Source organism: Pteropus alecto, unplaced genomic scaffold (assembly GCF_000325575.1).
Source record: "Pteropus alecto unplaced genomic scaffold, ASM32557v1 scaffold35, whole genome shotgun sequence".
Taxonomy (NCBI): Eukaryota; Metazoa; Chordata; class Mammalia; order Chiroptera; family Pteropodidae; genus Pteropus; species Pteropus alecto.
Window position 1 is genome coordinate 12,627,024 of NW_006437828.1, and position 23,990 is coordinate 12,651,013.

The window sequence follows — 23,990 nt, forward strand, 5'->3', positions numbered from 1 at the left end:
CGTCGCGGCCGTGCGTTCTGCCTTTACCTGCTCGCCGCGACTTTCTCCTTTGATAACTTTTTCCTCTGCGTGTTGCTCGCATTTTCTTCCATCACTTTTAGACACTGGCCTTTGCCCCTACGGAGGGTTTTCCTGGTCACGTTTTAACAGACTTTCCGGGATCCGCGGGCGCGCCCACGAGGGTCGGTGGCACTCAGCACGCCCGAGTGCGTCGAGGGCGCCCCCAGGCCCTCGTCTGGTCTCGTTTCTCAGCCGCGTCCTGGGCGAGGTCGCGGACGTGCAGAGGGACAGTGCGGGGCGCTGGCTTCGCGTGTGCTCAGCGCTTCTAACTGTCACAGCTTCGCGACCTCACAGCCTCCTCTAACTCAGCGATGGGGTCAGATCAGCCCTCTGGTATTGGGGCCAAGATTTACAGAAACTGCCTGGTCCCACTTGGCCTGGCCACATCTTCGGCTCTCGGAATTTAGACACGTTTCTGCGCGGTCTTTGTCAGACTTGAAGGACTCTGCTGACGGTGCCACTGTCGGCACCAGGCCCTGTCCCGGGAGGGCCGGGGCCCCCAGCGCGCGTCCTCGGCGGGATGCTCCGCCCTTCTTCCCTCTTCTCCTTGTCACGCCCTGGGACCCCTCCCCACGGGGCAGCTGGAACCCGGCGCGGTGCCCTCCAAACCGGAGGGAGAGAGCGTTCTGCCGGCCCGGGCAGCGAGCTCCGGCGGCCCCTGGGGCTTCACCTTCGGTCACCCGCCAGGGGCGCCCACGGCCTTCCCTCCCCACACGCTGGCGAGCCCCGGGCATCCAGGTGAATTGATATGCAGGTGTGTACCTGTGCGAACACGTATGAGTACCCTGTGCAGCCAACGTGCCGTCCTCGCCTGCCTCCTCCCGTTCTGTGACCCCCGACTCCTTGCAGGCGTGGCTCCCAGCAGCAGGGAGCTCGCCCAGCACCCACATCTCGGTCACTGATCCGTGTCTGCACTGAGAGGAACCTGAGGTCATTAGAGAAGCGGCCGACTCTGCTGATGACATGTCCCCTGGGTAGGATGTGCTGAGAAGGGGCTCTGCACTGTGGTCTTTTCCCCAACGACCCATCAGCTCATTCTTCCATGAGAAAAACATCGGACACGTTCCTACTGAGGGACACGCTGCAAAATACCCGACCAGCGATCCTCAAAACCGCCAAGGTCTTTACAAACAAGGGGAGTCCGAGAAGCTGAGACACCAAAAGAGAAACGCCATGAAATGTCACGTGGCACCTCGGGTGGAACCCGAAGACAGGAAGTGCACGTTAGGGAAACACTGAGAAAATTAAAGTAAATTTGGGTGAACAGTAATGCAGGAATATTTTTCTCCAGAATGCTCCCCGAGCTTCCAAGGTTGCTCTCAATCCACAGCTAGGACCATTCCCCAGGGCTTCGGGCGGGGGGCCAGGCCGTGTCCTCTCAGCCGCCCCGCCCGGCTTCCTCTCCCGGGACAGGGGTCCCCGGCGTGGGCTGCTTCTGATGAGCGTTAGTGACGGACTGCCACACGCGCGAGTTCCTGCGGGGCAGCAGGCAGCCTGCGGGCCACGCGTGTGCAGGAGGCGAGCATAGCACAGACACGGGCTGCTCTGGCGGGAGCAGGGCCTCCAGCGGGGATGCAGTGTCACAGAATCCATTCTCGAAATGCGGTCGTTTCCCGGTGAAATGCTCATTTCCTTCCGTGTTGCCTTGGATCCTAGCACGTCCCTCTGTTTGTCAGCTCTAAAGAGCGAAGCAATACCTGTCCCGGGAGTTTCTGGAATGAGAGAAAGAGCCTGGGGTCTGAGTGACACAGAGGCAAAGTTACAGAGTGGCTTCCCTCTGGGACTTCGACCCCTACGTTCTCAGCCCGTTACCTTCTCGGCAGCGTCCTGCCGGAATTCAGTGAAATAACACAGAAAGGGCCCCCAAAATAGAGTTTGATCATTGTTGGTTCACCTCCTCTCCAGCCTGAGAATTAAGTTAAAATAATATATGTGCATATATATATATATATAGAGAGAGAGAGAGAGAAGAGAAAAATAATTTTTAAATGAAATAGAAATAACCTTCATCTCATATATTAATTTTATCCACACACCGCTTCCTTGTCATGATGGAATTATTTAGAATCAACACTAGGTCTTTGGAAATTAGAACAACGGGAAGTCGCCCCACAAATTATCTATATATGATAGTACGTGACAAAGAAGCATGCTTTTACCTTTTCTAAAAGACTCTCCTTTTAATAAAGCTTGAGCTATTAATGTGAATTCAATCATGGAAAAAGCTTTTAGGTTCAAATGAATATGAAAATCACAAATTAGTAATATACCAAAGCCTGGTAAACTGAAACGACTCGTGGCCATCATTTTAATTCGAGACTATTTTTAGAAGGTGCCTGCCACCACATAGAAGAGAATGAAATCAGGTTAGACTGAGTGACAGCCAAGAATTCATTAATCAGAGAAAAAAATTCCACACGACTTTTATAAATCACTAAACTCCTTTTGTTATTTTCTATACAAATATGTCTTGAAATTAGAAGCGATTTGAAAGTTTAATCTTCATAAAACCTGAATTATATATGTATTTATAGAACTATTATGTTAAAAAGTATCCACTTTCCTATACAAGAATCTAATATGCATATTTGAATTACTCAGATGTATATTTTTCTATGCACTTTATAATACATGCGCACGTGTGTGTGTGTGTGTGTGTGTGTGTGTACATGAATCTAGGTATAAATATCCCAATTTTAAAAAAAACAATAAAGCAATACTCGCAGCCTGGAGGAGGAAGCAGGTGAGGGAGAGACTGGGAAGCCATCTCCTGCAGTGTCTGAAAACTACCTGCGTGTGCGTGACGTTGTCTTTGCATTTTGTAGGTCACCTGTGCGGCCATGCTTTATTTGGGCCTCGGATCTTGTAGTTACTGCTTGGAGTACTGGGTTAGCTCTTTAAAATGATTTCTGCTCGAATCCTCTTCCCGAAGGCAGTTTGCCCTTTTTCTAAGTCGCCGGGAATAGCGTGAATATTCCTGAGTCCGTTTCATTCTAAAGCGAGCGCCGTCCTGGGGCGTGGTGCCCGCCGCCCCTTCCCCGGGGGCCGTCGCCCGCCCCGGGGCTCCCGGCCCTCACCTTGCACCTCGCGTTTGGACTCAGGTGTCGGGAGCCTGTCAGTTTGCTGCAAGCCGGGCGTCTTCCGCCTGCTGGCATCACCTGCATTGACGGGCTCTGGTGCAGCATGGTTTAACCTGCAGTGTCCTTGAAACGCCCGCCTGGTGCCGTCACGTGCAGCTGTCACGCGGCGAGCCCGCCTGGCTCTGGAACCACCTTCCCGTGGCATCGCTGGAGAAGTGAGGCTTGATTTCATGCTTGCTGCTGAGTCGGGCAGTGCTCCCCCAGACGGGGCACCCCACACTCTGGCCCCGGCCCGCTCTCCACGTCCGGGCTGCCAGGCAGGAGCAAAGGGCACCGTGTCCCCGAGACCACACCCCGACAGTGCCTGCTGCCTCCCCATTGTCTCCCCCAAATTCCCCAAACACGAAGCTTCATAACAGCTTTTCATGTCATTTAACTTCCTACGGAACGATGACACAGTTACACCTCGCCGGGCGAGTCCCTGGCCTAATGGGGACAACGCAGAAACCAGCCCAATGCCTGAGGACCCATGTATGGCTGTGGCTTCCGTCACAACTGCACCGCTGTCCCCATCCCCCTCTGCCCAGCCCTCGGGGGCCCAGAGGCCCTGCTAGGTAAAAACTTCCTGCACCCAAACCTCTGAGGCACCGTCACCTCCCAAGGAAACAGGACATAGCTCTCCCCCTGTCCTTGGAGGGGAAGAAGAGATCTAGCCCCTGCTATGCATCCAGGGATGTGGCCAGGAGCGGTCAGCACAGGGAGGCGAGCTGGCCGGAGAGCTGGCCCGAGTTCCCCCACCCGGTCCTCCCTCTGAAGGGCCACCGGCCTCAAAGATGTGACTGCGAGTTCCATCTGCTGAGCCCCTTCTGGGGTCGAAACCTCAGAGCTCGGCACGTGAGGAAGTAACTGGTAGAATTTTAGGGACCCCTTTTGTGTCTTGCCCCTTGGGATCAGGCTCCAGCTCTGCGTGATGTCCAGTGCGTTGAGGGCCATCTTTTCATAAATTTGACTATTTTCTAACTTTATAAACATACGGAGGTAAATTCAATCCCTGATATCCAACTTGGCTGAAGAGGAAGGATTATAGTGAGTTTAAATGATTATTATTATTTTTAATTTGAATCATCAAACCGGCCACCATGATGAAGAAAGTGATTAGAACAGTTTCCTGGAAATCGGTTTAATTCAATTGGCTTCCCACGCTGAGGGGTTCTCCGTGTGATGCGTAACCTCCGGGGTGCACGGCGCAGTCCTTGAGACGCAGATGCCAGGGACCCAGGAGCAGGCGGAGCGGGGTCAGGCACAGGGCGGAGGTGCCCGGAGCGGCCGGCGCCGGCTTCCGCGCTCCCCCTGAGCTGCTGCCTCAGCGGGCTCATCGTCCTGTCGTCCGAACGTCCTCTCGAGGTCTTAGAAACACGTTCATCCTATCTTTGCATAATCCCGAGACCCGTGCGATCGGCTGCAAATCCGTGTCGAGGAGCCAGATTCCTTCTGAGCACAAGTCTGTCGACTTAGACACCATAAGCGACAGCGTGTGCGTCCGCCGCGTGGCCGGGGTCCGTCTAGATTGACCCGATATCGTCGACGTACGCGTCATTTTCTCTCTGATTCTTCCGCGGTCGTTGGAAAGTTCGCGTCGCGTGGCTCCTGATGGCCGTGCTGGCCGCGCGGCGGTGACGTGGGCTCCGTTTTCGGCCATCGATGTCACTCGTGTCCGTTTTCTGTTATCGCTTCTCGGCTTGACTCCTGGGCTCTGTTTTAACTCCTGGGCCACTTTTCTGTTGTATTCGATGACCATCGCCCTGCTCCCATCAGTTTCAGATATTCTAGAGGATTCGGACACGGTTCTCGACCCCTCGTGTCTCATGCTCCCTCCGGTATTTCTCGTCTGGTCTTCTCAACTTTCCTGTTCTCGCGTCTTTGGAGCTTGTGCTGTCTTCCAAGGGCCATTCACAATCTTTCCAAAAGACACTCTACAGGTTTCAAATCCCTTTGCCGGCTTTTTCTGGCGTGAACTTTGTTACCCGGCCCCCGCTTGACGCGTTTCTCCCACGCGGCAGATTTTCCCAGAAAGCCTGAAGCATTTATTTTTTAAAGCCATGTGAAATTTTGCCCTCCGTTTTACATGGAGAAACATCATAATGCTCCCAAATCTTTATATCCCGTTACGTCAAAGCTCTACTGACAGCACTCCAGATTCGGTGGCATTTTATTACTATTTCTTTTGATGTTGGTATTTTCATTAGAACGATTATTGTCGTGCTGAAGAGAAGAAATTTTAGATTTACGATGTGCGAATCCCGCCACCAGTAACCTACCAGCTGTGTGGCCGCAGAGAAGTTCCTTAACCTCTCTGTGCCATGCTTTCTTCCCCTTTCAAGGAATAAGAAGAGTACTCACTTCTCATTACTGTTAATATATACATAAACCCCTTAAAACAATGTCTAGTTCCCAGTGTGATGTGTGTTACTAATTGTTGTTATTACAGAGGCTTTGCGTCTTTAAATATGCTTAAAACTCGTATGATCTCCCTCTAGTTTGCATGTTTTAGTGCTGGGAAAATAAATGAAAAATTGCCACTGTGCATCGAGCACTTACTCTGCTCTGAGTTACCTGCTAACTGTTTAATCTGCGTCATCTCATTTATGATTCACGTTAAACTCATCTGTAGATTTTTCAATCCCTATTTGAAGACATAGAAACTGAGATTCAAGAAATTTGCACCGTGTTACAGCGTCTGTATCTGAAGTAGAAACGCAGTCTGTCTGCCTTCACCTCCGACTTCTTGAACCCACCGTGCCGTAGGCCTGTGTTAACACTTCCCACACCCACTCCCCATATGTAAAAATTATCTTCCCTGTCTCACTTTGTGAAACCTTGATGCTTTGCATCTTTAAATAAGCTTAAAACTCACTTCCCCTTTGAGTTCTCATCCAGCTCTCGTTACTTTCCAAGGTCAGGCATTTCCGCAGACATCCGCCACCGTCTCTCCTCACCTGGAGCACGAGACGCGGGGGATGGAAGGCACCGAATAACTGCTGCCTCCGGAGAAACGCTCGTGGCTTTTGTCACGTCACTGCTGTCTCAGCATCTTGTTCCACCAACTGGCCACGCGTCAGAGTCGATACAGAGAATCGATGTCAGGTTTCAACATTTGAAAATCTGATTTGTACAGTGTTCCTGAAAATTACATAATCAGATTTTTCTCATCCTTCCCAAAGGTCACGGGAGGGCGTGCAGGCCAAACATCCGTGGACAAACACCTCGGCCATGGGTTTACATTCAAGCGCTGCATGCCACGCCGTGGGGTTGTTTGAAGTGTTACTTCCTGAAGCTGCAGGGAGCCGTCCAAAGGCCAAATGTAAACACGCAGTCTGACATGCACCCGGGGGGACCCAGCTTCCCAGGGCAGGCACCTAAGGACATGTCACCGATTGTACACACGCCGTGAAAAACACGGCGGTCCCCCGATGAAATTCAAGCTTCCGTCCACTCCGCTTGTGTCCCGTGCAGTCATGACTATCCATGCCGCATTCTATTTGAGTATCATGGGTCCACTTTTCTTCTGGAAAGGGATTGAGGAGACAGACGTCCATTGCGTCTTTGGAATAGCTGGGTTTCAGGTTTGACGCGATAGTCTAATTAAGTCACTGAGTCGTGACCATATGCACTCGTCAAGTCAAAGCGTGTGGAAGGAGCGCCGGGGACCGTGACTGGAATGACAGCCCGTCCAGGGCCTGCGCGACAGGCGTGGCTGCGTCAGCTCTGATCCAATCACCCATGAGGGGAGACAGCTGTGCCCGGGGGGTCCTTTCCAGAAACCCCGCCACGTTACCAAACGCCGGCCCCAGGCACAGAGCCCCGGTAAGGAGTCTCTTTCTGGAAGCTTCTGTGGGAAAGAGGCAGATGGCTCCAAGGCAGGGATGGAAGGGAATGAGGAGTAGGGTGTGAGTCAGCACAGTCAGTGTTTACCGAGCACGTCGTGTGCACTCGTCACTGTGGGACACGGTGGGACATTCACTGTCCTCAGGGAGACGGGCGAGAAGGCAGTGAGGATGAATCGCAGGAGGAGCAGTTGGGTTGAATTTACTTGTTTTGAATTAGTCTCTCCCGGCCACCGGATCGTCACATGCTGGTGATATTTAATTCTGAGACTTCAATCTTTACACAGACCCGTCACCTTTACATAGACCTATAATCATTGTCACCTATGCTTCACATTTTAGGGTACTTTGATAATTTTTTAAATGAAATTGCTAACACTTTTATGGTAACATGTGCGTTTTTGCACTTTTTGTTTACAACTGGAAGTATAGATTTTAATTCGTCCTCAATTATTTCTACTTACTTGTTGACATTGTTCACATTAAAATTTTAATATTTTTTTCTAAAATTGAGTGTCAGTGAGAATCTTCATTCTCTAAATCACAAATATTTCTTTCTGCTGCCAACCAGTGACTTTTTTAGTTTTTAATTACTCCCGCATTTCCTAATTTATTTTACTTTTAAAATTCTTTAATTAATTTTAAGTCTCTGAGGCCTAGTTACATTTTTAGCCATATGCGGGGGAAAAATGACTTCAAATTATAATTTGTTACTGATTTATTGTTTCTAAAATGTTATTCTTTCCAATTGGTCTTTGAAAAACTTTTTTTCCATTGTTCCCACCAAGCTAAAAACTACATAAATCTTACTTATTGCGCTTACACCTAGAAGAATACATGATAAATTTTACGTTAATTTTCATATTTATCATTTAACTGAGCAAATATATATTTAGCAAGTCCCTCCTGAGGGCTGGACGTTATTCTAGATGCTGCATAGGTGGACATGGAGAAGCTGCCATCCCACGGGGTGGTTTAAGGTCCAGCCGAAGGCTGCGGGTGCAGCAGGACTGGGTGACAGAGCTACCCGCGGTGGGTGGCGGGGCCTGCGTCGTCCCCTGCCGTCCTCACAGTGTGCCGTGGGGACCAGTTCTTTCCTTTCTGTTCCATTAACAATCGAGGCTGTGCGAAGAGTGAGCGTTGGCGTTTCTCACATTCTAATAGAATTGTCAAAACGTTAAGGCAAAGGCGAGATCTGTGGAGGGGGACCCAAAAGGAGCCTGTTAGCCTGGTCCACGAGGCCAGGTTTACGGAAGACGGCGAGGCCCAGGTGGCCCCGGGTATGAAGCCCAGGCTCGGGGGGGCTGGGGCGGCACTGTGACCTTCCCTGTTACAGATGGCATCCTGCGACGCCCCAGAAAACGCGTTCTCTGCGCCATCGGCGGCGGTTTGAGATGCCGTGCGTTTATAGGTACAGTTTGAGATGCCGTGCATACTATAGGTATGGTTTGAGATGCCGTGCGTACTCTGGGTACGGTTTGAGATGCCATCGTGTTATAGGTACGGTTTGAGATGCCGTGCGTGCTGTAGGTACCGGTACACCTCCATTCACTGAACTTTTTTCTTCGCAGCCACTCATTTTAACATCGACATGATGTCCTATTAAAGACAGGTTTTCTGGCTTGACGATATAGAATGGCAGGAATTATTTTTTCTGAGCCGCATCAGAAAAAATATTTCCCAGTATCACAGTCGAGACCGTTAAAGCTTTAAGACATGGACGTTTTCTTCTCAAGAGGCCTACCTGGGGAGACCCTAATGTTCAGGAATAATTTTTTACCCCCTCGAAATTTTGGAAGTGAGTCCAGTTCCTCGCTTCCTGGCGACGATATTCCCCAGTCGAGTTTTCTATGTTGTTTACCCTTTACTGTCGTCCACATGCATTAAACAGGCCGTGCGTGACACGTGGCGAAGTTGCCCACGCAGGGCCAGTCATGGGATCCCGTTCGTGTTTTGCTGTGTTTCTTAGGAGGCTCCTTCTTACATCAGCCTGTGCTAGTGATAATTTTAAAAAGTGACTTCTTCCTATTTTCAATAGAAAAATGAATAGAAAGGCGTGCAGGCTACATTCGTCTTTCACGGAGGCTACGAACGCGGCGGCTTGGGGCAGCGTCAGTAGCAAGTTTTAAGATGTTTGCTAGATAGACACCGAAAACTCTTGTCTTTGGAAAAAAATTATCTGGACACATTCTCCACTGGTGGGTATCTTATAATATGAAGAATCCCTAAGAGCTAATGAAAATAATAAAGGCCCTTTAAAAAAGGGGAGGATTTGTTAAATCTAAACGTTCCCGAACGGGGAAGAAAAACAACAAAGGCGCTCGTGGCCACATCCCCCGCCCCATCCTGTCCCTCCCCATTCATGGCAGAAAGCACCTTGCTGCCTTCTGCATCACTGACGATCAAACCCCAGCTCGTACGGAGTCCAGGACTCACGTGCTCCCCGAGGCAGAACTAGAACGTTTTCTACCTTAGAAAATCACAGGCAGTCACATGCCCAAACACTTAAAAATGTTTATAAAAAAAAAAAATTAAAAAAAGACTGTCTTAGAAATAGTCATTGTGGAATGGAACGCAGATTTTTCTTTTCATAAAAGAAGCAAAGATGACTGTGGACTGAACTACTTTCTATGGTGTCATCAAACAGTTAGGTTTCTGTAGACTTAATTCAGAAATTATTTCTTAAAAACTAGAATTGAATAAATTTTGACTATATACTGATTTCATAAACATGTCAATTATATTAAATATCTAAGTAGTAGTATTTGTTTTCTAAGTGTTTCAATATAGGTTAGTTTGTGCATAGTGAATGTCATGATAAAATAATCTTAGAAATCACTGAGATCCCCTCTGATTCAGTGGGCAAGAAAGAAAACAGAAAAATTGTACTTTATTATACACATGCACCCCACACTCATGGCAATAAAAATGGGTATACACATAAAATAATTTAAGTTTGTTCATTAGGAATACTTTTTTATTTGGAGATTGTGCCTTCTTTAAACAGTAGGACCCTAGTTTGTTTGAATACTACATAACAGCAGGTTTACTGATGACATGCAGAAATATAGAGACGATAACTAACAATCATCGACTTTAACTATTCAACTTAATGGAGCATCAGTTAAGTTCTGAATCGTGTCTTATGGGTGTGGAACGGCACCGTCTGGATCAGGTTTCAAGACAGTTGAATCAGGCAGAGAATTGAACCCGTGTAAACAGTGAGAAGGCCAACAAAACGGAATGGAAACCATCTCACCGAAATGCAAGCGAAGGCCGTGCGTGCCTCGGTAGACGCGATCGTTAATACTTTGTTGCGAATCAGACTATAAATGCGTAGAGACTCGCAGGTGGCTTGGAATAAAATAACGGTACAGTTTTTGTAAAGTCCGATAGATTCATGAATGAGGTCTTTAATTTTTTCTTTCAGTTGTTTATCTATTAAACATCGATTAGTGATGTGTATCGGACAAGGCTGGTCTTGGAGGGTCTTGGAGGAATAAGGATAAATAAGGCATGCATATTCATTGACGCTGTATTTCTGACGTCACTTTTCCAGGTCTTCTGTATCCTACTGTATTACCTGGTTGCTACCTACACGGGACCGTAGAATACCGTAATTAGAAAAATAATCTAGACACTATTTGGAACTCTGGCTCCGATCAGAACTGTATTTCCGCCTCTTAACAAAATGCATACATTTCTACTTTTAAAATAATAATTTGCACTAACGTGCAGGTATAAAACAGGAATACATTTCTCTGTTTAATCTTGAGGCAAAATTAAAATATTTTGCTGATTTTGATAGTTCAAAAGCAGCACCCGATTTGTGACATACATCGACCTCAGTAGAAAATCTTTCTTTAACTCTCATCCCTTTTCTTTTTCCAATAGTCCTACCTAGCCACACGTGTGGAAACCCTGGGGAAATACTGAAAGGTGTGCTCCACGGGACGAGATTCAACATAGGAGACAAAATCCGGTACAGCTGTCTGTCTGGCTACGTCTTGGAAGGTCACGCGACCCTGACCTGCATCGTCAGCCCTGGGAACGGAGCATCCTGGGACTTCCCCGCCCCGTTCTGCAGAGGTGGGTACCGCTCGGTGAGACCGCCTTGCGAGCTGACCCCTGGGCAAGGTGGATGGCATCGGAGCTTGAACTGCAGGTGTCCACCTAGCGAGCAGAGGACACTTGCTGCCAGGTCTGCCCGTGTCGGCTCCTGCTGGGCCCAAAAGTAATATTTTATGTCCCCTAAGAAACCATGGCTGGACCCTGTAAAGTCAGTGACAAATTTACACATGCTCCTTACGTGTCCAAATTTGTCTTCATCCTCTCTCTCAAATTCTGTGGACTTCTGCATAGTTCGATCGCCTCTCTCCGTAGCATTCTAAGATTTACTACTCACCTTTACGTCCATCTTGATTTGAAGGTTTCTTTTTTATCTTTTTCTCATTAAAAATGAGAAATGCCCCTGGTAATTAAATGTTACGTTTTGAGGACTAAAAAAAAGGCTTTTGAAGAGGCGATCTTAAAGGAATGGGCTCTGCTAAGTTCTCATCATCGTGATTTGGCCTGAGGCTGGAATTACTTTTCTTAAAACCCTGTGATTTTTAGCCTTTTCTGTAATGTTATTTTACTGATCCAACAACTTTAAGAAAGAGCATGCTTTGATTCTTCGTTTTTGACTTTGCTGAGAAAAACTCATCTTATGGTTTCAAAAATAAAAGTATCACTAAGGTTTATTAAGGTCTTAATGTAATGGCAGAAAATGTACTCAATACTTGACTTGAATCGTATCATTTAATTCTCACAAGAACCAACCCACTGAAGTAATCATTTTTGACACTCGTTTACAGAGAGTAAAACTAACTTTTAGTGTTTAAAAGTTTCCAGAGGTAGTATAAGATGAAATAAACCGCAAATACGTCTCTGACTTCATCTCATGCTTGTAACCAGGCAAATAAATTCACAGCCTTAACTGTAAGTCGGTCATCACATGGCAGTGTATTATTTTTATCGGTATGTTTTTAGCCCAGTCTATGCTATCTGGTGAGTACTTTCCTATTTTCTTCAGTTTTTTTCTGTTCAACGTCGTGGTCTCGTGGGGTCTCCCTGACGTTAACGATGGCAGTGATGGCATCATTACCGCCATTGCTGATCAGGCGTCACGGGCCAGGCATTTCTTTCTCGCGTTTCGTCTTCACAAGCAGGTATTTGAAGGCGGACGTGTTTCACCGCTGAGGAGTCCGAGGGTTGGCGGGGAAACGGGACTTGCTCGGGGATTTCGTCTGGTAGCAGCGAGAGCTCAGAGCTCAGATGCACCGGCGACATTACCCCGCCTCCCAGGGCCCGTCCCGGCGCGAAGGCCGTCGGCTCTGCGTGTTACTTATCTTTCCCGAAGGCTCGTTTCTCTGCGCGTCCTAGTACACTTTTTCTCCTTACTGTTCTCAACCATATCTCATCTTTCTATTGTCAAACAGTAGTGTCCTCAGAATCTGGACCTCTGGGGTGCCCCTCACCTGCCGGGCCCCGTGTGAAGTCCCTGCGGTTGCGCACCCTCGATGACCCTCCTCACCTCTCCCGACGTTTCCATGGTTTCTCGTCCACGCTGGATGAGCGCTGGCCTCACTTTGGCCTTGCTCCCCCGTCGTCCTCCGTGTGACCTTATTCTTACTATCAGACTGTCTGTCACATCTCCATTCCCACGCCCACCATGCTAGTCCTGGGATGTTTTCCTTCTCGCCTACCTGAGGTTGGCTAAGGAGCTACACGTCCAGGACCTCGGCCCCCTGCCTACGTCGCCCACCCCCTCGCTCTCCCCGGCACGCACCTGTCCCCTCTCAGCCAGACCACCTCGGCGAGCCGCACACACCTCACCTCCTCAGCTGGGATGTCTCCAGAGGTGGACGTGACCCGTCCTCCGTGGCGTGCATCATGGCGGGGGGACTGGGACCACGACTCGGCGAACGCTGCAGAGAAGGCCCCCCGGAGAGTTCCGACCCGCACGGAACCAAGCCCGCGCCTGATCCCCAGCACAGCTCCCCACCCTCCCATGCCCCTCACAGCCAGAAATTGTACTTCACCATCTAATTCACACTAAACTCCAAATTTCAGTCATTTCTTACCATGGCAACCCCCTTTTAAATTTTATTAAGGAAAACATAATTCTTCCTGTTTATAGGATGTATTCCATTGCCATTTTATATCTTAGCTTAATGTCTTAGTGTCTCCGACTAGTTTATAACCTCCCAGGAGATACTATACAGTCATAAACGCTCAGTAACTATATCCTTGAATCTTCTCTAGGTGAAATTCAGCCTAATCTATAGCTATTTTCCTTTACTGCTGAGCCTCATCCCCCATTCGTAAACTTCATGGAAGTATAGCAAATGCTGGGTATCAAATAACGAGTTCCAGACTTGAAAATGCAGAAACAGACATTACCAGCAACTAAGGCAACTTCTTTTCTGCTCAGACTTCCCTCAGGAGTTTTCTGCTTAATTGATAGATCTTTATTAATTCCGCAATTATAAACCTTATAAAGTCAAAGTTTACATAACAGTGAGCTCATAATCATTCCCACCCTGTAGCCAATTTATTAAATCCCAGCCACATCAAGATGCTTTTGTCATGATTAATATTTTATTCCATATTACAGATGATTAAATCTGTGCTTAAATTTTGCTCTTTCCAATGCTGGGACTAGTAACATATCAAAGGACATTAAGTTAGATATAATTATTTTATGAAACAAACTTGAAAGATGCAACAGAGTTTGTTGTTGATTTGGATAACTGGATCGTAAGGAAAAACATCAGTGATCTGATTCTTATAAATCTGTAGATGTGGCACATTCTAGGAGAGATATAAGTGAATTTTAGCAACATGGGCTTAGATAATTTACAAAAATAAAACAAGTCTATTTTCTGCTTCTCCAACACTCTAGCTGTTTAGTTCTGGGATTTTTTTTTTCACCCGCGGCACCTGGTCTTCCTAGGTGGTGTCCCATCCAACAGGAATTTCTTGAGGGTTCATCTTACCAGCATCACTGACGGTAAAGCCACTCTCTCCTTCACAGTGACTTTTCACTAGTGCCGAAAATTTACACGCACCTTCAAGTGGCAGCATTAACCCGAACGATAGCACTCCGATGCAACCGTGCCGCCCTATGCATAAAGGGTAGCAGGATGCTCGAACCGTATATTTAACACAATCGATACCCGATAAAATGGGAAGTCAGCCAGCTCTACTGAAAACCGATTACCTTCAACAGGAGACCAGCATCGCGCCGCCTTCTCTCAGGGACAAGGGCTAGATTTTTCTTCTTCCGGAGGTGTGATGTCACGGGCCTCCTCGTTTGCCCTTGAGTTTTCTACTTAACGCCCGTATCTCCCCTGATTATTCTTCATTATCGTATATCGTTCCTGTGTCTCCTGCCAGCCTTTGCGGAGACTTACTGTCTCGGGATGTGCAGGTAGAGCGCGCATTTACACAAGAGAGATGAAAAGGAAGAAGGGAACTCAGCAGACTCAAGGACAGAGGCCCTGAGCTCGTGGTTGAAGTGCCTTCTTCATTTGCTTTATGCCCTTGTCCGCCCTCTTGTATTATCAAGTCACAGAGGCTGCAGTGTTAGAGGCCGGGGAACACATTACGTGACTTCGAGCTCCAGGATACCGGAGGGCCCTGGAGTACCAAAGCCAAAAGAGGGGGTGTTCTCCTTGAATGAATGGCGGGGCGTGGCCTCCAGATTTATGCTTTGATCGCACGAGAAGGTGGAAAGGAGGTAGGTGAGGACCTGTATTCAGAAAAGACTCCTCTGTAAGAAAACGTGCGACAAGTGCTTATTCTGCTTATGTAATCACACGGGACGGGCGCAGGTGTTTGGGGCCGTGCGCTCCCGCTGGCCTGGAAGAGGCAGGAGAGTGCACGCTCTGGAAGGGTGATGGGGCAGTCACAGCAGCGTATGCCACTCCGCATCAGCCAGCTCCAAGCAAACGCGAGTCCTCTGTGGCCGGAGCCTCGCGCTCTCTCTTCCCTGAACTCCACCTTTGCCTATGCCTTCCTCCTTTCGTATTTGCAAACTGGGCTTCGGAAAGGAGCTCTGAGCAGCTGTGGCCGAGTGAGACGCCCGAAGTCACCACGGGGACATCCGCAATTACCAGCTCTCCTAAATAACCGAGTTTACGTACTCTGCAGTCACAGATTAGCCTGCGTTAACGTTATGTGCCTGACGCACGTGAACGGCCATAGAAAGCGACTAAAAGTCACATTTTTATCACGTCGACTTGCGAATGGGCCAAAACCGATGAGCGCGTGGTCCCGTCTGCACCTCTAATCCCCGGGGGGTGCGCACACGGAGACTAGAGCATCCTCGTGGTGCAGGGGGAGCTAAAGCTTCACATTTGTTGACACACGATTTAAACGTATGGCTCAGACATTATAACCGGACACCTGTGCTTTTCGTTGTATTATCCTACTTTCATTCGAATTTGTGTAAGTGGTACCTGCTCACGCTCGAAAAACTTAAAAATACCGATGGCATTGCCGAGAAAACATCGAAACACCCACACTGTGGCGCTGCAGGTGCTTCAACGCTCCTGACCCGTTTGTGCGGGCTGTTTGGCTGTTATTATCTTATTTATACCGTTTTCTTTTTTAACAGTTTTGATGTTTTTAATTGACATCCTGTTATGGATATCGATGCATTTATATCTCGCCCGTTTGCTGTGTTTTGCTTTTCCCAATTTAATTGAGATTTCCACATATTATCTTTCCAGATTTAAGTAACATACTTGGCCCTTGATGCCCTGTTTCTTTCCCCTTGGGGCTGCTTTCTCGTTTTCTGTGGCATCTCTTGCCTCCCCGTGTCACGAGATGCGCACGCCCTTGACATGCCCCTCCCAGGTGCCTCCTGGTCTGTTCCTGCGTCTGTTCTCACGCGGCTGCCATTGAACTTTTGTAACCTCAGAGCTGTTAGCATTTCTGTTTGGTTGTATAATCATAGTTAAGTCCTTCTTGCTTTGTCTGAAAGCTGCTCACAAAAGTGGAAAAGCGAAGAACGGCATGAACACCCTTATAATGGCGTGGGTATTGTCCCCCCGCAGAGCCAGGCACATCACGGATGATGAGATGACCTCCCGGAGTCCAAGGTCACAGGCCCCGGGCCCTTAGCCTTCAGCCGAGCTCTTTCTTAGCCTCCGCTGCTCCTAATGACCACGATGATGTTTAACAGTGCCCCGTATCATGGAGAAGGCACGGCAGAGCCACGGGAAGCAAGCAGTGGGGACATTTTCTCCTCTCTTTAAAGCATTTTTGAATATGTATCTTGTCCCTTTCAGATTGTTTATAGTTACTTTGAGTAACTTTTGGGCCAAGGCTTTCTTGTTCTGCTTGTTTAGTAGGTGAACTGTCAGCAGACTCAGATAGCAGTCTCTCTCTCTCTCGTATATATATATGAATATATATATATATGAACGTATGTAAACTCGCATCTGCTAGGGCAGGGCGGTCACACAGCCGAAGGCAGCAGGGTGGCGTCTGGACCCAGCAGCCTGGCTCCGGAGGCCTCGTGCCACCCTCGACACGGCGTTATCAACAGGCAAAGCAGCCGTTTTGAAAGGATGTGATCCTCTGGGTTAGTCTGAGGATGAAACGAGATGACGTACGCTAAGCAAGTTGCAAAGTCTTCGGCACATTGAGGAGGTGAACGCAGCCCCAGAGAGGTAGGCTCCGTGGTGCTGCCTGGGAGAAAATCCTGGTGTTGAGTCCTGCCCATCAGTCGTGTGAGATCTGTCTTCGGTCAAACTTACCTCATCTCTCCGGTATCCTTTTTTTTCAAAAATCCGTGGGGCGGTACCGATTTCACAGGTCTGCCGTCAAGACTGAATGAGACAATCCCGTTGCAATGCTGAGCACAGAGCCCGGCACAGCGAAATTCCGAGAGCGTCAGCTGGTGCCACTCCCGTGACACCCTCTCCCCATCCGGTCCGGAAAGTTCTTCGGATTTCAGGACTAAGCGAATGGAGCCAAATGGCAAGCAATTTGAAAGTCGATTCATGTAAACTACGGGCCCCCAATGCGCGTGGCTCTCGCCGAAGTGTTTTTATGCATCATTGATGTTCTTCGGAATTGGAAAAAGAAACAAACTAGCAGAGAGAAACTGAACACACAGGCAAAGCGAGTGGCCGCTCAAGCTCCGGGCCTTGCATCGTACATGTCACTGCGTGGCCTGCAACAGAAATCACGTCACGGCACGGGAGAAGATGCACACGCACGCATCGACACCGTGGCCGCATGCGGGATACAGACCTAGCGATAGTCCAGATGCAAATTATTTTTAGATTCCTTTCCCTTAAAAAAAAAAAATCAAGTTCAAAGTATCTTAACAGATAGCAAGTGCAGTAGCGTCAGTCATCAAATGATAGAAATTGTCGCTTGGCCACTAAATTTTGTACATTTTAAGAAAAAGATCATAGTTAAATCTGTAGCAGCTACCACGTGTCCGGGACTGCTTGCATGCTTTACGGGTATTCACGTATTTAGATTTCACAGTAGCCCTGCAAGTTCTATGTTATCCATCACCCTGTTCTTTAGACAAAGAGACTCAGGCACAGAGGCTTGACGTGGCGTTTCTGAGGGCCCGCGGCAGTGGGTGGCAGAGGCAGAACCTGACCCTGGGCCACACCGCCCTCTGCACTAAGACCTTCTATTCCCTGCTAATCTACAGGAACATACATGTCTTTAAAAGAGCCCAGTTCTGAATTTCGAAACAAATATTTGAACTTGACGTAAACATTTTCTTCTTGAGGAATTTGTGCTTGACGCCTGAGGACACGGGGCGGATAGGACGTGTTTATCTGGAGACGAAGCGGGTGACTGGGCTCCCTCCTAAGGGGACCGTTGCTGGGTCCACGAGCCTCTCACCTGCGTGCAGGTGAAGAGGCCGGACAGACCTGCAGGCCATTCGGAGACCACGTGGCTAGAAATGAGAAAAATCAAGACACAGGACGGCGGGAGGGAGGAGCGGCTGCTGCCCTCGGCGCTCCCTGCGGGTGGAAATGATTCCCACCACGCGCTGAGTACGAGTGCTGTGTGCACACTCGACAGAGGTGACAACCAGCAGCCTCACGGATTCCAAACAAAAAGCCGTCCCCGTTCACTTAGCTCAGGGGAATGTCGAGGCCGAAGCAGGCCATTTGGGCGGCAGGGCCTTTCCCGCTACATGTGGTTCGCCTGGTTGTGAGTCAGCCTTGGAGAAAACAGACTCGCAGTGGCCTGTCCCCCAGGCAGACAGCGCCTCCTGGAGGCGTCCCCAGGGTTAGGCTGATCCAGGTGGCCTTCCTCTTCCTGTCTCAAAGCCTAGAGCCGTCACCGAAGCCCCCACACATCTCAGCAGTCGCAGTCCCGGGCAGCAGGTGGCACTTGAAGGACGCTCGCTGCCAGGGTTCGGTCTCGGGGCCGCTGCCGGGAGGAGGCGCCCCGGCCGCAGGCTAAGTCATCCTGGGAAGTGGCGGAGGCGGGATGCGGAACGTCCCAGAGCTGGTCAGCACATCACTGTTCTCCCTTTATCTTCCGTTGTCAGCCGACGCGGCCTCTTCAGGGAACTCGGCCTCGCTCCGGGAGGAAAGCGGACGGGGAGCAGCGACAGGATGACAGCGCTTTGTCTAGACTAAGTCTCTGCAGCAGGTGCTACATTAGGAACTTTACGCCATCCTTCTGTATCACCCCGTCCCCAAAGTTTCGAGGTTACTGTTACTGTTTAGAGCTCGTGGACGAGGAACCTCCTCCCGTGAGTCGTGCGGAGTCACGGGTGAGGCTGGGAGGGCAGCAGGCGACACTCGCGACAGTCTGCACACGTCCCGCCACCTGCCCCACGGCGGTCGAAGCAGGTCCTTGGCTTCCGTGGTTGCTGAGAAGCGTGATCTGCAAACCGTTGACAAAGGACAGCGGGTGAACCATTCTTGGCAACGAAGGCGGCTCACGCGATAAAGCGCTGACCTTGTTTCTGTCTAAACACGTGCGTTTGACATAAATATTCGCCTGAACGTGGCGAAACACGTTGACACGATTACGTGAAGGTTTTAAAGAATATGGGATGTGGCAGCTGTTTGAGTTTTTTAAAAAGAGTTGACCGATTTGATGCGTTTGCAACAGTAATATTTTCTGAACGAATGGTAGTTAGTGAGCAAAGAAACAAGCCACACGCTAAAGAATCAATAACACCTCACCAATACCTTTAAGAGAACATGCTAGATCACGTATGCACATGTTTCATTTAAAGCTGTCCAATGCCGCAAACGTCTTTAATTGATAAGCCTTACGCGATGTGACCGGAAATGACAGCATCACTTGCCAATGCTTTATGAACTGTCGCTTAGGGTTTTTTTTTTTAATGGCAGACATTCTGCTGCTAGTCAGGGAGGGGACGAAAAAGACGAGGAGAAGGCATAGCTGGAGGGGAGGGGAGGCCATGCTCGTCCTGGGCGCCGATAAATCCTGCGGTATTTAAAGCACAGCTGTGTTTTGATCAGTTACGCTGCAGAAGGAACATTGTAAAATGAATCTTAAATGATCTGTCGTGTCGGTATCAATCCTTACAATGCGAAATTGGATGGGACAATCTTCATAGAAGGAACGTGGGTCTAAATTAAGTTTTAGTGGCTTTAGACAATTTAGTTTTAAGCACTTTTCCTGCATACTGCGCCATAAACAACTTTAACGTAAATCTTACCAAAACTGGGGAAAAAAGCTACTGAGAGAGACTATGTGTCGACATTGGAGCCAGTCTGGCCCACAGCCTGTCACCTTCGCTATGCTACAGACATTCTGCTAAGCGCTTGAAAACAACAATATCTCATTAATACAGCCTTGTAACACATCGAAAGCATAATCATAAGAGCCTCTATTTCTCCATGATTTTATTGCGTGCGAGTACCATATTCGGTTGCCAAGGCGAGATGTCTAGTGCCAAAATAAACACGTGCCAAGGAAATGCCACTCGGGTGACAGGCTGCAGTAGAAGTCCAAGCTGTCGCAAGGGCCCTGTCGTTCGAGACCCTGCATTGTCACTTCCTAGCCGGGACATCTCGGACACGCTACTTTCTTGCAAAGCCTCTGGTTCTGAATTTGTTACGTTGAACTAGTGCTACTTTTAATCTCTCAGGGCTGGTAAAGATGAAGCGAGATGCTCAAATTTCTCAGGCTCAAGAGTTGCTATGATTTTAATCATTATCATTGAAGAGCTGGAACGAAGTGAGGACAGGGACCGAAGGGGGGATACCCCGCCCCGGGAAGCGCTCAGAGGCCGAAGTCATGGGGACGTCACCTTAATTTTTTTCCCGTGTAAGATTAGTATTATGTCATCCACATTCAGCTGTGGTTTTATTCTCATTCCCCTCAAAATCACACGAATTAATAGCATTTCTCTCCCCGTAATTTAGTGTAATGAGTGTTTCCGGTGATGACGTCCACGCGTCACGCTGTAATCAGCGTCTCCGTACATAGCGCGCTGTTTTTCTCTCGCCCGTTTAGTTTCCAAGGAGAGAATTCTGGGGGCGTCATCCGCGCTTTGCAGGCTTGCTGGCCGGTCCCCACGCCGAGCGTGCCTTCGCCATGGCCACTCGGGGTCGATGGGAGCGTTTCCCGCGAATCGGTGAGAATTTCGCAGCGTTGACATCACGCCCTCAGGCTCCTGCGATCATTTTTTGATTTCCAGTGAAGACACCCGTTTGCTGTGAGCGTTGGGCGGTCGGTTCTTTAAGGAACTGTTCGTTCGATCCGCTTACCAGTCAGGGCAGGGAGCTTGCTGTCAAGGGCCCGACAGCAAACATGTTATGTTTTCAGGCCACGTGGCCTCTGCTTCGGCTGCCACCGTCACCGTGCAGCGAGTCTCCACGGGCCCTACCTGGACCTGGATGGATAAGCACGACCGTGTCCTGGGGAATCTCCATTTACAAAGCCAGACACGGGGCCGCACGTGGCCCATGAGCTGTGATCTGCTGATATGAGGTCCTAATATTCAAATACAAAGTGAACAGGACAGCCGCAACGAAAAAGGCCCCAACCGCCATGGAAACAATGTTTTAATGGGTGAAGGTATACCATGCAAATGAGTGCACAGATGAGTAAAAGCGAATGAATGAAATGCGTGACCCTGATGATGACCAGTGCTCAGAGATGCTTCCATTAAGAGAATTATTAGATCTGATTAGGGGCTGTGGCAACCAGCTTCTTGGTTCCCCAGGACAGTCCTGCTTTTAGCCGCTCAAGTCCCATGTCCTGGGAATTCTGTCTCTGGCAAAAGCAGGGTTATTTGCACCCCTCATGGAGGTCCACAGTAAGCCATGTGAGACTATCGGGACGATGGTCCAGGTCACAGAAACGACCAGAGCACCCTGGAGTGAGTGAGTGTGGCCGCGAGGATGGCCGGAGCGGAGTGGGCAGCGGCGTGGGCTGTGGGAGAGGAGGTCAGAGGGGACGGCTGGCGACCGATGGTCAGGGGTCCTGTGGATGTGACGGGGACGTTGGCTTCTGTCCTGAGCAATATGAGGAGACGCCGGGGGGCTTTGGAAGGAGAAGCGGCGTCGCCCCTTTCGGAATTTCAGGGGATCACTCTGGCTGCTCTTTTGAGCACGGACTGCACAGCAGGAGGGACAAAGCGGGAAAGCCTGTCGGAAGCCACCGCGGTCATCGAGGGGAGAGCTGACGTCATTTGGAGCGATGAGAGCAGCCGTGGCGCCCGCGAGGTGCGAGGGCGTTCGGACGCGATGGACGAAGGGCCGCCTCGGTCGCACGGCCAAGTCGCTGTGGCGAAGTGAGCAACGGGGGAAGCGGGGATGGCGCCGGTTTTCATCCCAACTGCGGGAAGAACGGGACTGACTTTTACCGAAACGGAGAAGAGCGAACGTTTCTGATGTGCAAAGAGACAGATGGAGAGTTCGGCTTGGGGGCCGGCAAGGCCGGGTGCTGCTTAGACCCCGCGGTTCTGTCACAGAGGCAGCTGGATACACAACACCGGAATTCAGGAACTACGAATTTGGAAACTGTCGCATGCAAATGGCATTTCAATCCGTGCCCCTGGACGGGACGACGTCAACAGAGGGACGAAGGCCCAGGACGGACTCTTCGTCACGTCCTCAGGGACTGGAGGTGGAGGGTGACCGAGAAGGGGCCGAGAAGAAACAGCAGCACGATCCGAGGAAGCCATGCGTGTAAAACATCAGTGACTAAGTCACATGTCCACACCACACCCGTGTGTCACATTGTCATTTTGATCCGTGCTACGCACACCTAAGCCGAGATCATCGGTGGTAAATGGGGAGGAGGCCACACGCAGCCACTTCTCGTGGATCTGCTATTATTTCAAGATTTCTCGAAAAGCTTTAAAAGTCCAGCAAATCATTTTAAAGAAGAGGAAATGGATAGCTGTCCAATGTTGGGAGCTTACGGAAGCTGGGAAGAGAACTCACTTGTGCCGAGCAGTCGCCATGGACCAGCGACTTCATGATGCGGCATCCTCTGAAGACGTCATGTTGCCATAGCGCAAGGAGGGGCAGGGACACAGCTCGGGGGTGGCGGAGACGCAGGACGTCAGCCTGACAGTCAGCCTTGCATTCCAGAGGGACAGGTGGGTTTCAGCGCTTGGGACGGGTGGAGTCGGACAGGTGAGACGTGGTCTTTGAGGCGGTGGGGGTGGCTTAGGAGACCAGCGCCCCTCACGGTGACCTTGGTGCCGAGGAAGAGGGTACAGAGGGCGGTCTCTGGATGGGGTCGGCACAGCGCAGGCACGTGAGTCGGCAAAGGCAGCAGCCGCCGAGGTGGGAGGGGCGGCCGGGCTCTGTGCCCCTTGCGCTCCAGCCCCTTGAGGACCAGAAGCCTGACCCTAGCGCTTTGTGACCCTGTCACCTCTGGGAACAGCCACTTCACTCACAGTGAAAGCAGAGTATAGATTTGGGAAGGACAGTTTCATCCAAAGCACTGCAAGTTCCAAAGTTTATGATAACATGTTCAAAAATAATATTTAAAACACTATCGTTGAGCGATCTCTGTGCCAAGTTGGAAAGAGGGAGGAGCGAGCACTGGCCGGCGGTGCTCCGGATAATCCGCGCCCTCTACGACGACGCCCTGCATGGGCGCCCTCGTCACCCCCACTTGAAAACAACCAAACCGAGGCGCAAAGAAGGGAGGAACTCGTGACACAAAAGCGGGAGCACTCAGATCCAAACCGGACTGTTTCAGAGTTCAGAGTTTGAACCGGCGCCAATGAGCTACAGAGCCTTAGGGAGAGCACGTTAGAGTATCTCCCGGGGTTTGATACTGATGTTACAAGCGTGCGTGTGCGTGTGCATCTGTGCGTGTGTGCGTGTGCACGTATGTGTGTACGTGCATGTGTGCGTGTGTGTATGTGTGTGCATGTGCGTGTGTGCATGTGTGTGCATGTGTGCACATGTGTGTGTGCGTGGGTGTGGGTGTGTGTGCGCGCGTGTGCGTAGGTGTGCGTGCACGTGGGTGTGGGTGCATGTGTGTGCATGAGTGTGTGCACGTGCGTGTGTGTGTGCATGTGTGCATGTGTGCTTGTGTGCGTGTTTGTGTCTGTGTGCGTGTCTCTGCGCGTGTGCGTGTGCGCACATGTGTGTGCGTGTGCGTGTGTGTGTGTGTGTTTTCCTTTCCTGAATATTTTTCCATACTGCACGTTCATCCTACATGTTATAAATGTAATATCCTCAGGAAATTACTGAGTCAACGTTGCGCGTGCTTGAGGCACGTTGGACAGAATATGATAGATACGTCATACTTTAACGATTTACTTGTTATTAAACATTTAGTTGCTTTCAATTTTTCTTTATGAGAAATATGGCAAAACGTGTCTCTAAATAATGTTTTATTCTGTATTTTTCATTCTGCCCTTAAGGTATATTCCTAGCAACATTTATACTCAGGCAAGGCACATAATAATTTTAGAGTTTAG

General features: G+C 49.6%; 1 protein-coding gene across 1 annotated transcript in view; it reads left to right on the forward strand.

Annotated features, from left to right (window-relative positions):
• Positions 1 to 23,990, forward strand: part of CSMD1 (CUB and Sushi multiple domains 1) — a 1,232,804-nt gene that overhangs the window by 592,075 nt on the left and 616,739 nt on the right. The window contains exon 7 of the mRNA XM_015591800.1: positions 10,919 to 11,113. Within this exon, the coding sequence (XP_015447286.1) occupies positions 10,919 to 11,113 (195 nt within the window). The remainder of the gene's footprint in view (positions 1 to 10,918; positions 11,114 to 23,990) is intronic.